At 42.8% G+C, this 14,843-nt stretch overlaps 1 protein-coding gene across 1 annotated transcript in view; it reads right to left on the bottom strand.

The window, feature by feature from the left end:
• Positions 1 to 12,539, bottom strand: part of kcnn3 (potassium intermediate/small conductance calcium-activated channel, subfamily N, member 3) — a 60,102-nt gene extending 47,563 nt beyond the window's left edge. Inside the window, exons 1-2 of the mRNA XM_084943194.1 lie at positions 11,996 to 12,539; positions 10,251 to 11,371 (exon numbers count right to left, since the gene is read on the bottom strand). Of these exons, the coding sequence (XP_084799320.1) occupies positions 10,251 to 11,345 (1,095 nt within the window). The 5' untranslated portion in view covers positions 11,346 to 11,371; positions 11,996 to 12,539. The remainder of the gene's footprint in view (positions 1 to 10,250; positions 11,372 to 11,995) is intronic.
• Between the last annotated feature and the right edge of the window lie 2,304 nt (positions 12,540 to 14,843).

Genomic DNA, 14,843 nt, shown 5'->3' with positions numbered 1-14,843 from the left:
AATGACGTATCTGGTTGTGTTAATATAATGTAAATACAGGAATGAATCAGTGGATGAATGTGAGAAAGAAAGATTTCAGTGTACATTTGCTAACAGTATTAAATGCAGATCGACAGACTTACTAAACCTATAAAAACTTCATAAGCTTCAGATCAAACTACACTGTTTTCACGCTTCCTTTTCATCCGTCACCAGTTAAACAAGTTTTAAGTGTATGACCTTTTATCAGAAATCTCATTTTTTTATAGCAATACACTGGATGGGTTTAAGGAATTCATTACATTTTCATTCATTGCAAATGCTCAGTTTCAAAGGCAAAAAAAAAAAAAATCAGCACATAAAAGCAAAAGCTCAGAAACTCAAACAAACCAGTCAGCTTGATTCATTTTCCAATTCTTTAAAATAAAGCTTGCCAATCCGACTTATTTGTCCACATCAGCTCAAGGCCTGTGTTTTGAAATGCAAAATTGAATAGACACACGCACATCAAAAGAAGAAAAAATAAACTCAAAGCACATTCGCGGGACCAGCAAGGTCACACACCGAGCGCAACAGCCTTATGTCCTCCACCAGGAAAGACCTGAGCCACCTTAAGACTTAGGCGGTAGGTTGGGGGTAAAGTGGGAGACTGTTGAGCATTAATCACCACTCTTTAATCCGGGTCTGCACTCTGAGTTTAGACACATATTACTCAGTCTTTCCTCCGTGGTGTTATTAGACAGAATCCACATTGCATTTTGGGTTCATGAATATATATTGCAACTCAGCCTCCTGGAAAATAGAGTGTGTTAGTGTGTTTATTTAGGGTCTCTGTCTATGCTTCGTGGCCTTAATGGTATTAATTCAATGTCAAACAAACACACAGAAGCACGCACAGAGTAGTTGGTTAATACACACTGACGTGCTCCTCTGTTGACTGTAATTAGAGCAATCTGAGAATGAATCTGAGGCTGGGTTCCCCTTCCGCCGTTTATATAATACACTAAAATGCACATGCTGTATGGATGTATTCACATTTGTCACTCATGTCAGTGCATTTATGAGCCAGCGCACAACACTGGGAAAATATCTAGCTTTGCCTCGCACTGATTTCCTGATTTCCTCTATCAGCTTACCCGAAGCTGTTGTCTTTCTGTCTTTATTTGCTTGTGCTTGCTTGTCTTGTCTCGGTCTCCTTCTCTACTGCTGCTAACATCTCATTTGTACCCACTGAAGCAAACTAGGTGCAAAGGAAGCCAACATTGTTGTGCTAATGAGAAAAATGCTGGTTTCACTCTTGGCTTTCAGCACCATATCTGTTTAAACACAGTCACACTAGTGAATTGCAATGTGATGGGAGATTACGTCCCCCTTCTCTCCCTCTCTCTCTCTCTACGGTCTCCCTTCTCGCTTTGTTCGTTTACACCCAGCAGTCTGTTGGTCATTGGGATTTTTTGACAGTTGTCTCATTACACTGTCAAAAGCATTTTGTTTGCCTGTTTCCACTTCACTTATTCCACCTGTATAGTGAATAACTTAACTGCAAAAAGGAGATATATGCGCCTACTGGCTCACCTTCTGTTCATTTCAGCTTTTTTACAGTCATGATTTTTTTTAAACTCTAACAGGCTGGCATGGGTCTATTAGTTTTTAGTGCCATCTTTTGATTCAAGTGTTTGCATTATAAATGAATGCACCAGCATTAAAGTCTTTATAGACAAAAGCAGCTTCACTTTAATGTCAGTGCAGATGCGAAATTGGTGGGATGCAGGCTTGACTGCACACGCGCTACAGTCTGTACTCTGTGTATGCGCGCTCCTTTCGACTTCTAGAGCCTGTGCACATATTTGCAGACACGGGTCGATGATGAACTTTACATCACATGATTCCTTACAACAAGCAGGACTTGTGCCTTAATTAAAAAGTTAAAAAGCTTTGAAGCTGTGATGTTTCTGGAACAAGTTAACTTTCTGCCACTTGGAAAATGTTTGCTATCTTGCTGAGAGAGCAGCTTAGCATGAAGGCTGGAAGCAGTGGGGAAACGGCTGTAATGGTCTGTCCAAAGTTCAAAAAGCTCCCACCTGCCGGCACCTCTAGCACTCACTAATTAATGACAAGCTGCGGTTTCACAGGCGGATTATGTGCAGGGAAATTTCTGGGCGTGTCCTGACGGCTTTCTTTCCTTACCTACGATTTGTTTAATCCTTAAATATATATACCATGAGACAATATTGCACCCTGTCTAATTAAATCATGTAATTCAATTAAGCTCTCAGCTTCCTTGTTTTCTTCAAAGTGTTTTTTTTCCGTTAATGTTCTGTAGTAGAAATTTCATAAATGACAAAAAGCTTTGTTCATTTTTCCATTTTTTTCTCCAATAAAAAGTAAATGTCACTCCAGAGTTTTCCTTTTTCCCCTTATTTTAAGAAGGTGAAAGCTCTTAAAGCTTAAAGCTCTCTTCTAGCTTGACTTCACTGGGGACATAAATAAATACACTGACCATCTGCGCTCCTCTGCAAAGCATGCATGCATATTGCACAGCCAAGTTGAAATGACCACAAGCAACTGACTGGGATTAGTGTTTACTGTGCTGACTAATTTTGGATTGTAGATCCCAGTCCATACAGTGTTACAGACCTTATATGAGAGAGACATGCCACTCAAAGAGTGCTGAATACAAAGATGCTACCACTCCCTCCAAAGAGCCAGTCACCTTTATCAGGAAACAAATGAACCAATCATGTTAATTCACTGACTCCAGCTAAGAGTCGAGGATCAGTTTCTGTGTGGGAGCAGGAACATCTACATGTTGTAAAGTCGTAGTTTTTCTTGGCGTACTGTAAACATTAAGTGTGTCGAAGTGTGTGTAGTACAACAAAATCTAAAAATTAAAAGTTTCACTTTAATTGAACTCATTTGAGGACATATTCGGGATTGTTTGCTAGTTTTTGTTCAGTTTAACTTGAAATAAAAGTCGATTGTAATGTGTTGGCAACGCCTCTTCTGATTCATTTCGATTTGGTCTGAATCTTTTTAAGACGAAGTAACTTCCCAGCTGCGTTAATAAGATGGGTGCTGATTGGTGAAACTTGCTTCCAAAAGGATTTTGTTACAACAGCATATGACGGAGTAGGCTGCCTGTAGAAACAAATGATCAAAACAGACTTCAACTTTATTTGGTATTGTTATTTTAAATTATGTTTGCAAGCAGAATGATATTGATACGTGGCTTAACCTGCCTCGTATTGGTGCTGGATTGCTGGTTAGAGAAAAGCAGATGCATTTAAGGTTTAATCTGCTCATAAACAGAAATGTGAGGATTAATTGTTTATTGAGTTACATGCTCATCAAGTGATTTCGTGATGAATAACACCAACTGGATTTTTGTCACAGTGGGGTTGCCAGGCAACGAGCAATGTGCAAACACAGGTGTAATTCATTAAAAAAAAGTGATAAATGGCTGAATTTCATTTGGCTGCTTTAGTTTTAATAGTACTTTTACTGTAGGCACAATAACACACTGCCATCGCTTATAGTGAGACCTGAGAAAAGTGCAATCATTGCAAATGCTCTTAGTAACACCTGTGCTTTAGCGGTGCTCATCTATGGAAACAGCATGCAGCTCACTACCACAAATCATATATGCAAGCTGAAGGGAAATTTTCTGTGTCGCACTTAACCTCTTAACATTCATAGAGTCACCTGTGACCTGTTTAGGGTTAGCCTGCGCTTTACCCTCATCCTGGACAAGCACAGTTTAGGAAACTGGAATATAAACATAGAAGCATTTTGACCTCAGAGATAACAGCGTTGATAAAAAATGGGTGAATGTTAACCTAACACTTCACCGTCCCACACAAAAGTGGCTGATATGGTTCATATAGACCATATCTTGTGCATCTGACTGTTTTAGGTCAATAAGCCTGTATAACTGCGTAATAAAACAGGGAGAGGCATGACTTTTACTTCAATGGCCACTGGGACATAAAAACACCATTCAAATGTGATGAAAACAGACAAAGCAGATAAAAAAAAGTTTGGTAAATAGTCTCAAAATAAGGTGTTAAAAAACTCCCTGCGTGTTCTACTTTTACTATACACAAGATTACAGCTAAATTTATGGCTCAATCCATGGTGCTAACATTATTCGATGCCTCTGGCCCATCCCACCAACAACAATGACTTAACTTCATTAATGGCTGCAGAAGACTTAGTTATAGAGGTTATTTAATACACTGTTTTTAGCCACATGGATACTAGAAACCGCACTGCACATCCACCATAATCAAAGCCTAAACAGTTAAATAATGAACTCAGCATGGCTAAATTAAGGTTTTCTAAGTAAAAACAGTCCCTTGAGCAAGTAAGCAAACTTCCAAAATGTGCACATATTTGGTTTAATACACCAATTTAAATTAAGGACTTTTTTTAAACAGTTGTGAAAATGAACTGCAGTTTTTTAACAGTGTCTAAAGTCTTTGTTTCTCTGATAAAATTCAATAAGAATTCGAAGATTCTTAGATGAAACAATTGTATTTTCCTACACTGAATTTGTTTTTATATTTAATCTTTCGGCTACTCTCAGAGCCTTAAACTGCACCAGGGCTGCAGCAGAAAAAATACAAACTAAAACTATCTCATGCACATCTCAATATTACTTTGGTGGAATAACACAGATTGTCCTGTGCACTAATGACCGAGCATTCATTACCAACTAAAGCAGTTAAAACACTCGCACGTGCATACAGCACTATTTAAGTCTCGTCTACAGTTCAGTGCTTCTCCTGCTGCAGACACTCATGCTCATGCTGATTTGCCTTCAACTACCGCGATGGTTTCAATCTGCACTGTGTGTTTAACGTCTTCAGATTTTTGTATTATTATATTTTTATCTTTTGTAAAACCAGGCGCTCTGCTGCCAGTTCACGCATCCATGTTTGTGATTGGTCAGATGCTACTAATGGCACTCTTTCATGTGAACGTGCTCGAAGCTAGGTTGATAATTGAGTCAATAAGCACTGTCACTAGTGTGACCACTTAGCCTGATTGCCAATGTTAGTGTAAGTGAAGCCAGATAACAGAAAGATATCCTGGGTATGTTAACAGGGCCCTGACTGACTGACATGATTCCTGGTTTGGCTGTTTTGAAGCTGATGATTGGCTCTTTGGTGCTCCTTTGTTGGAAATACAACTTACATATGCTTGTGTTTCTTCTTTTTCCTTTCTTTCTTAGCCAGCTGTGCATAAGTGTGTGATTAGCGTATATTGATCACTGGCTCTGTGGACAACATGCAGGGATAATGAGCTTTTTGAGCTTCTTTAGTTCAATTAGCAGGGAGACACACACACATATACACAGACAGGTAGTATCTAGAGGGTTTCCCCCAATTGCCCCTACCTCAACCTTATTGACACAGACATGAGAGAAAATACGTGTCACTTACCATGCGGTTGTAATGAGTATGATTGTGCATGTGTGCGTGTGTGCACATGTGTCTGCGTGTGATGTAATGCCTTAGCCTTGGGGGTCTCTCCCTGTCAGAGTGATGCCTTCTTGCAATCAGTCTCCAGGGAAACAGGCAATAGACAGAAGCGATGTCACCCTTCCAGGATAAACACACACACACACACGCACCATACGCATACACTCGAATGCACATCGGCATACACCATTACGGCCATACACACTCAATTAAATCCAGACAAAGGGAGATGTGGACACACACACATTAGCAGGTGCATCCATGGGTACTAACGTGACAGAGCTAAATACATAAAGACACGCACTCCATATGTGTGCGTGTACACAGAGGAGACACCATACACCCTGTGACGTGAATGTTTACCATCAGAGCACACAAGTTTTAACATAACCATGTAAGTACCAGCACTTCCACATACAGCCAGAGGTTGCTTAGCCTTGTTATGCTCAAACAAGCATATTTGTACCTGTTAGTTGCAGGACCTCTGGGATCTACAGTCACTTAGAAGTCTGTGATCTAGAAGATGAAGGCAGCGTGTAATGGACTGAAGGAAAAGGGAGAAGGTTGAGAAGGAGAGTAGGTGCAGTTGCACAAAAATACAGAGATGGCTGATAGCTTCTTTAGAGAATATGGTGGGAGTTTAATTCCCTGATCGACCTCATGTACTGTCTCTAAAGCAGTGGACCAGCAGAGAAAATGTGCAGAAAGGTCTACCAGTAAATGTCAGAGATAGCAGAGCGAGGGCAGAACGGGAGGGATGGCGGTGCTGCAGAGGGACTGAGGAAGAGGTTTTAAGGCTGCTGAGAAGGCAATGACTCTCGTGGGGGAATGAAGGCATATTTAAGACTCGCCAAGGGAGGGACTTTCTCTGACAGTGAAAGGAAGGAAGGAATCGAGGAAGCAAAGGGGAAATAGGAGGCAGCATTGCTGATGCTTGTGTTGAGAAGCAGACAGAGGGTACATACTCACACTTGATACCCTCACACATGCCAAGTGCACGCATTGATAGTGTGACAGGTGAAGTCGACAACTGCTGGGCATCGCCTCAGAATAGCAGCGTTGCATTGCAAACCTGAAATGTGGCTTGGAGCTTGGCCCCGCGGAGCTATGTGAGCCTCTGTGAAAGATCTATTGATCTGACTGTGACAGCCCACATGCTAAGGTCCCAAGTGTCCAAGGGCCCCCGTTATTCTCAGACAGAGACACGTGTCAGACCAGGACCCCCTGTTCCTCATCAAAATAATAATAGAAGCATATAGAAGGCTGTCCTCACACTGCTGTTAACATTTTGACATGTCACGATCCTGGGTGTGTGGCAGTGACACTGATCATGAGGAGAGGTCACAGAACATGCAGAGCTAAAAAATGCATGACAACAAATTAAAGGCTCAGGTTTTTTCTTTGAAGCCTTTTGGGCAAAAAGTCACCATGAGCCAAAAATTTAATTATTTCACATTCATGAATTATTTCATCATTTAATATTCTCTCTACATAATCTATCTAGGCTCAACAACCGTGCCTGAATATTTACAATGCAGGAATTTACAGCTGTGCCTTAGAGCGCTGAAGGCTGTACAAGATAATAATTTTTATCTGCAATCAAACTTTGCCCTACAGAAGTGGCCTTCATCATAGACTTGAACTTAACTTAAATTACAAAGGCTGATAACTGAAGATAGAGGCTGCACAGCAATGAATGGAAAAGTCTTAGATGTGGCAAAAAAGAGTGTGCTGATAGGGTTTGTGCTGTTTCTGCACAGGAATATAGCTTACTCACAATACCCACAGTCACGAAACACTGTGTCCTCCTCAGTTAACCTCTCTCCATTTACCCTTCCAACACACAGAAACATGCACGCTCCACACAATCCAGCCAACTCTGTTTGGTTCCATTCTTATTCTTCATCTCTATTTTTGGGAGCAAAGCTAGAGCAGCTGGACCTTCAGAAAAAAAGTGCAGAAGCTTAGGTAGAGCTACACAGACTGATCAGTATACAGTGACATTTGCTTTGTAGCCATTGTCAAAGAAGGGAGACCTAAAGGAGCCATTAAGAGGCTATATTTATACACGTGCATTATATATTTTCAATCTATGACGAATGATCTTAACCGATCATATTTCAACACGAGCTCTCAAGGATGGCTTCTCTGAAAGGCAGCATCCATTTTCAATAAAGCAGTTTGCACCGCATGTGTATGCGGAGGTGCACGGTGCATGTGTGTGGGTGTGATTATCAATAATCAATGAAAGAAATCACTCAAACCTCGCCCCCTAGACTCGTTTAAAGCAGCGCGCGAACCTCTCCTCCTTCCACCCATTCATCTTCCCAGCCCGATCGTTCTTTCATCCTCGGGATCTCAATCCATTTTTTTTTTCACAACAGCCAGCAGGCTTCTATCCACCTCAATTATCTAAGTGAGGGTTTTAGCTGTCTGATGGGACCCCAGTGTCTGTTGGAGTCAAACCAAATACGCAGCCATAAAGAAGACAGAAAATTTTACAGTCTCCATTTAAGATGAATTTTGATGCACACTTAACTCTCTGGATTCTCTCTTTAGAAATGCAAGATGCTGAAGACAGACCGCGATGTTTTGCTACATTTCACATACGATTTGTTTCCCCCCCCAATATGCCCTGATGATCAGAAATTAATTAATATGGTGAGAGTGCTGACAAACACTTTGATTACCCTGCTCGAAATCTCTCAGTCCATTGATTCGTATTGATAGATAACGCAGCCTGTTTGAGATGAGGGCTAAATTGATTGTAGCTTAAGAACCTAAATCAAGCTTTTCATTATCGCCTTTTTCCTTTTTTTCTCTCCTTCCACAGACTTTCATTCTCACCCAGCCGCTTCTCTCTTCCGATCACACTCCCCCAGTTTGACGCCCACTGGAAGAGCAGCGGAGCAGAGGGAGAGAGATAGTGAAGGAGGAAAAAAAAGAAAGAAAGAAAAGAATGAAGAAAACAGGACAAAGAGACAGGCGTGGACTTGAAATAGAAAAGGCCCAGGCAGAAAAAGAGGGCATAAGTCTCTGCCATCTCCTTCAGGGAAAAAAAGAAAGAAAAGGCAGACAGAAGAGAATAAAAGAGAAGAGGAGGGATTGAAAGGGAATTAGAGACCGTGCACTTTCATTAATAAAAAAAAGGACCTCTAAAGCAGTGATTTTTGTAAAGTAGAAGAAAAGACACAGCAGGGAGATTTTTATAGCAACGGCATTAACAGAAAGAGTCCGGAGATCGCAGACTGCATACAGAAACACAGGAGGAGGGTGAGAAAGATGGGGAGACACACCCAGTTGGGCTATTCTAACAGGCTACCTGTTAATCTGTGCACTCAGCTGATCTCACAGATTATTTCACATCATCGGTGATCCATGTATGACAAGCTGCATAAGCAGAAGTTATGTTTCCACCTTATGAACTAAAGAAAGCAAAGCCTGTGTCATATCTCTGACCAAAAAGGGAGGCTAGAATGAGGACAAAAGTGTCTCACAGCAAGGTGAGCACAACATGGTCTGAGGCTTCCTGACACACACGCACACACACAAAATAAACAGAGAACAGCAGCCAGGGGCCTATTCAGCTTATTACACCCCCCATTACACAAACAAATGAGATCCTGGCCTCCTTCTGATAATCTGCCCCCTCCATGTCCTTAGCATCCTTGCATTACATCACCCAAAAGCAGTAACTGAATTCAGTGACTAAAAGGTTCATCTGCACCGCCTATACCGGGTAAAAAATGGGGTGTCCTAGTGACTTGGAGGGTCAATAATCGTACTACCTAATGTTCAAATCTGCCTGATGACCTTTGGGACATGTAATCTTCTTTCTTTCTTTATCCCCTACATTTCCTGTCAGTGTTTATGGGCTGCTTGTAAAATAAAAAAATAAAAAAAGCAAAAGGCAAAAAAGCCCAAATAAGACAAGGTTAACCCAGGAGATTCTAGATAAGCACCAGAGGTATAACCATGACATACATGACAGCCGTCAGTCATTATGCAAATGTACTGTTTATAAGGTTGGGGAAACCTGCAGTCAGTTCAGACTGAAGAAGTAACTTGGATGAGTGACAAAAGGTTTCTCCCACTGAAAACGCCACGTCCAGATGAACAGAATCAACTTTTTGGGACAAGACAGCCTGGTTTCATAATTGTTACTCATATGCAATGCAGCTACATTAACGTGACACTCTGGTAATTTTGTGTCATACCTCTAAAAGCCTGGGGGGATTGATGACAGACAAATTAAAACAAAACAACAGCCAAAACTAAAGCAGCAGAGGCAAAGATATTGTTAGTATCAGTCCTTAGCTAAAGACACTGGCTCCTACAATTCCCACAGGGGAACTTCATAATGTCTTTCTCTAGACCCCTCTGCCTGATAAATTCACAGGCTTGTCCACACTCCAAGTTTCTAATGCATGCTTTCTTGTATTAATTTTCAAGTGTGAGCTGAGGTAACCCTCTTCACTGTGCTATGTCATCATCAGGCTTATTTTCTAAGACATGGCTGGAGTGCAGCTTGGTTTCCCAAAAGACAATGCACTACCGACTGCGCTCAGTTATCAGCGACTAGATGACTTCTGGGCAGTATTTTCTGAGGGAGAGCTGTCAGTTTATGTTTCTAATTTTGTGGTCTGCCTCCTTAAGATTTCAACTCAGTAAATAATTAATTTTATTGATGGTTAGAACATTTCAACACATGGCCCAGCCCCAGCACTAAGCACACGTGATCTTTTTATTGGTGTGTCTTTTTAAGTGTCACTCATTTGTGTCCCTCACCTTCGTGTACACGCCCCACGACAGCTCTGTCTCAATCACCATGACTACGATGCCAAACATTCCAAAGATCAGGGCGTAGTCGCTCAGCCGCTTCCTCTTCTCGAACAGCGCCCTGCGGTGCCCCAGTTTATACCCAATGTTTTGGTTCTTTCGTTTGGGAGCCTTGGAGGTGCTGCCCCTGGCCCCGGTACCCACTGCCCCAACTCCTCCCTGCCTGCTGCCCCTCCCTGACTGCGAACGCCTGCTCTCCACTAGTGCGTGGTTCTGGTGGTAGATGGACATCTGGTTGGATGTGGAGTCGGTGATGTCATAACCTCCTCTGAGGTACGGGGAATCTTCTTTGGATGAAATCACAATCTCTGGCGGGCTCTGAATTGGGGGTTGGTTGGTGGAGGACTGGGTCACCGAACAGGTAGGGGGGGCTTCTCGCTGCCGGTCATGCCCCCCAGCAGCAGTTGCGCCAGCAACAGCTGAAACGGCGCCCTCTTTGGTTTCACTGCTGCTGTCTGACTCGATTAGGTTTCTCCGGGATGCGCTGAGGCGGCTCAGGGGCTTCATGACGCCACCTGTGTACTTACAGGAACTCATGGCAATCTCCGTGAAGGGGTTACTGTCCCTACGGTGAACCAGAGGGCTGGCCTGTCTGTGTTTGCACCCCCTCTCCCTGTCCCTGTCACGCTCTCTGTCCCTCTCCCGCTCCATGGACGGCGAATGGGATGAGTAAAAAAGGGCGTTGTAGACTGGGGAGTTGTCCCCACTCAGGCTGTGCTGTGAGCCCAGACAGGAAGAGAGTGGGGTGCTGGTGGGGTGCAGGGCATTGGGGATGGGTGGAGGCAAAGGCTGAGCTCCAGCAGAGGAAAGTGGTAACTTCGGGAGAGATGCTGGGGGCAAGTTGGGCGTGGCAGGCGAGGGGGATGAGGTGCTGCCGTTTAGACGGTCGAGGCTTGATCCTCCCATGTGGTTGGAGTGGTTTGATCCTGGCTGGGCGCCAGCGGTGGACGGATGGGATATACTGCCCAGGGGAAGGAGGAATCGCTGGTCCTCATCCTCGCTCCCTCCTAGCAGAGCCAAGCTCAGAGAAGGGGGAGGCTCCATGATCACAGCTGTGGCCGCACACCTGTCTAGGAAGAGAAAAGAGAGGAAATATAAAGTGGCCCGCGGAGAAAACGATAGAGAATACAGGTTCCTTATCGTAATGTGGTAATGAAGGACATACAGAAAAAACAAAGGAAGGAGCAGGAAAACATTGTGATGGATGGTTAAAACAAATGAGGGAGAAGACTGAACTCCAAAAGCTGAGGATGTGTGACAAAGAGGGAACACAGAGTGAAGACAAGTGGTCATAATTGGGGAATATGTTATTCCTTGAGTCACATTTGAGTCAGTTGCCCAGTCAGCCTCTCTCAGCGCTTCCCCTCTCGGTTTCCCAGTGTCTTCTTGTTCTCTCACATCCCACAGTGCTTCCAGCAATCTATTCCATAAATGTCATCTGTGTTGTTAGCCAGGAGGATGGTGCAAATCCTCTGGCTTTACACTATGAAAATGAGATCAGCCTCAGAGACTAAAGGATAATAATTCCAGATCAGAGCAGAAGTGTGACTGTGCGAAAGCCTCAGTTAACCATAAGTTGGCTTGCGTTTTGGTATCCTCTGATTGATCCAAAACAACAGCCTACTTTCAGTATGATATAACCAGACACCTTCACGACCACCCATCTCCTCCTTGACTGTTTCCCATATACCTACCTCCGACCTCTTCTGCCTCGGTCCCTTTCCCCCCAGGTTAGTTGTGTCGAATCACGGACTGGATGAAAGCAGACCACAGCACTTTTTCTTTTTCATGTTGTCACGGCCATCCCATCATCTTTTCGCTTCGTCTCCCTTCATATAGGTCCTCCACAGGTCTTATCTCTCGAAAATGCGCGTCGCTTCCCCGCTGATGATGGCTCCGTCTTCCGCTCACCTGATAAGATCAGTTTGTCTCTCTCCCAGTCATCGGTGATGTATTGATCGTTCCCATTTTGATCCTGTCAGTGACAATCGGCAGTGGATGAAGCGGAATAATCCATGGTGACTGGGATAAATCGGTCAACCTGTGGCTGCACGTAAGCAGCATGAAACAGAAGGTGGTGGGGGGAAAAGACGACGGCGTGGATGTGAAGTAAGAGTCCCCAGATGAGCTGTAAAGTCTGCGATTTAATATGTGACTCCACCGACAAACACTCAATCTACGGCTCTCCGTTTCTCCGACTCTGTCTCTCACTCTCTCCTCCAACTTCTCTCCCTCTTTTCTCCGCCTCCAGACCTGCCGCTCACTCCCATTGGACGGAGTCGGAAAGGCGAAATAACAGGTGGCAGGATTTTTAAGATGTGGCCACCAAACGGTTGTCTAGATTTATTGTACTCGGGTTATTTCGGGGTTATTATTTTTACTGTAGCCTCGGAAAACCAGTGATCCGTGTGGCATTCGTAGCTGCTGCCTCTGTAATAAAGACTATATGAGCCATTTGTTGTTGTTGTTTTTTCTTTATGGCACCTGTTGAAATACGGCACTGAAGGATGCTGGGACCGCCAACTCCACGTCAGAAATACACGCAGAGAAACATTGCCAGAACAAACACACGTGTAAATCAAAACTGCAGTGGAGGGGAGACACATGCCTAAGACAAATATAGATGTTAATGCGGGTCTATAAAAGCAATCCTGCAACATAGCTTATGCAATATATGTTTGAAATCATTTAATCAAATTTTGATTGATTATAAGGTGAAACGAATTACTTTCAGAAAACCAGTTTAGATAATGCCGATACATTTAATCTGAGACCATTGGCTGGTATATTGTCCTTGTCTTGAGCCACCTTTCAGAGGGGTTCAGAAACTTACATGGAAATACACTATATAAGCTAAAAATATCGTTTTTCAATTCTAATGAGGTTGAAATGGGTTTAGTATGACCGCCTTTATTCATTAGCACAGCCTGAACTCTCTTAGGGAAACTTTCTTGTAGTTGTCTTTAAGTAGTCTCCAGAAACAGTTCTCCAGGCTTCTTGAAGGACAGTCAAGGCTCGTTTTTTTCTTTCATATTTTCTTCTCTTCTCTGTCAAGATGATCTCACATTGCCTCAATAATGTTGAGGTAAGATTAAGAGTTCTCCTTTGTGTGTTTTTCTATCTGGGCTTTTACTGCACTGGCAGTGTTTTTGGGATCATTCTCATGCTGCAGAATGAAGCTGCTGCCAATCAGATGCTTTCCAGGTGGCACTGCATGGTGGATCAAAATCTGATGGTACTTTTCTGCATTCATAATTCCAACAGTTTCAACAAGATCCCCAACACCACTGGCTAAAATGCAGCCTCGAACCACAACAGAGCCTCCACTGTGATGAACAGATGGCTGTACACACACTGGTGTACCTCTCTCCTGACCTCCTCTGGACATATTGACAATAATGTAAACCAAAAATGTTGCATTTGAATTCAGCACTCCATCCTGTTGATTGAAGTTCCTGTGTAATTTGGCATACCTCAGCCTTTCCCCTGTTGCCCTTCTGTAAGAATGGCTTCTTGACAACCACCCTTCCATTTAGACCATCTCTGATGAGGCTTCAGTGAATGGTAGATGCATCGACTGAAGGGAGAGCTGGATCTCTCAGGTCCTGTGTCAGATCTTTGAGGGATTTTTTATTATTGCTTAAGGAAACGACTTTCAGGTACTTTTCATCTGGTCTAGATAGCTTTTTAAAGGCTGCCACTTTGCTCAGAATTATAAGGACACACTGCACATCAAGCTAAAATATGACAACTTTTCAGCCCACAGCCCTTTGGGAAAAATGTTGGTTATTGCTAAGTTGTGTGTTGTCTGTGTAGACACAACACTGCTTCATCCCTTGAACTAGGGGATTTTTTCAAACAAACAAACAAAAAATGTTCGGCTGTAAGGATGGGACTGGAAAAAATGAAAAAGTAGCCGATGTCCAAAGAGAACTATTGGAGAACTATTGATCAAGACCACTTAAAAAAATGTGAGGTTCTGGTGCCTTGAAAGCAAGATATGAAGAATGAAGGGTTGCTCAAGACTTTTGCACAGTACAGTATGTATATTTTGTGACAACTGTGAGATATCTAAGGAAACTATTCTAACTTCTTACTGTGAATATTTTCCAAATTACAGTCCCAAAAGTGCACACATTAGAGGTAAGTTGAAATTTGGCACTTTCTGTGAGTCGCCTTATTTTTTCCAGCATTATGATGCGTCATAACTTCTTAAGTGCGGAGGAGAGCCACATGAAAATTGTAGAGCTGAAAAACACATTTAGGTTCTGTTAAAAACTGTGACCAAATCACTCTTACACCAACTCCAAGTGTTACAATCTAAAGCCAAAACCTCGTTTTATTTTTTTCCCAGAGCATCTTTTTTCTCTGACAAACTTAGAGCGTCAGGATCATGAGGATATATCAGAAGAAAACTTGAAAAAGCGTAGTTTGGGTAACCACGTGGGATGGTCAAAACAAGTTGTGATTCCTTCTGTGTCAAAATATTTTTTAATGCAGATTTTTTTTAACACACAGAATTTTGGGGTCTGGTTGGGTATT

This window comes from Perissodus microlepis, chromosome 11, assembly GCF_051167445.1.
Source record: "Perissodus microlepis isolate ML-2025 ecotype Zambia chromosome 11, ASM5116744v1, whole genome shotgun sequence".
NCBI lineage: Eukaryota > Metazoa > Chordata > Actinopteri > Cichliformes > Cichlidae > Perissodus > Perissodus microlepis.
Note: the sequence above shows the minus strand (reverse complement) of the source record. Positions and strands in the feature narration are given on the sequence as shown.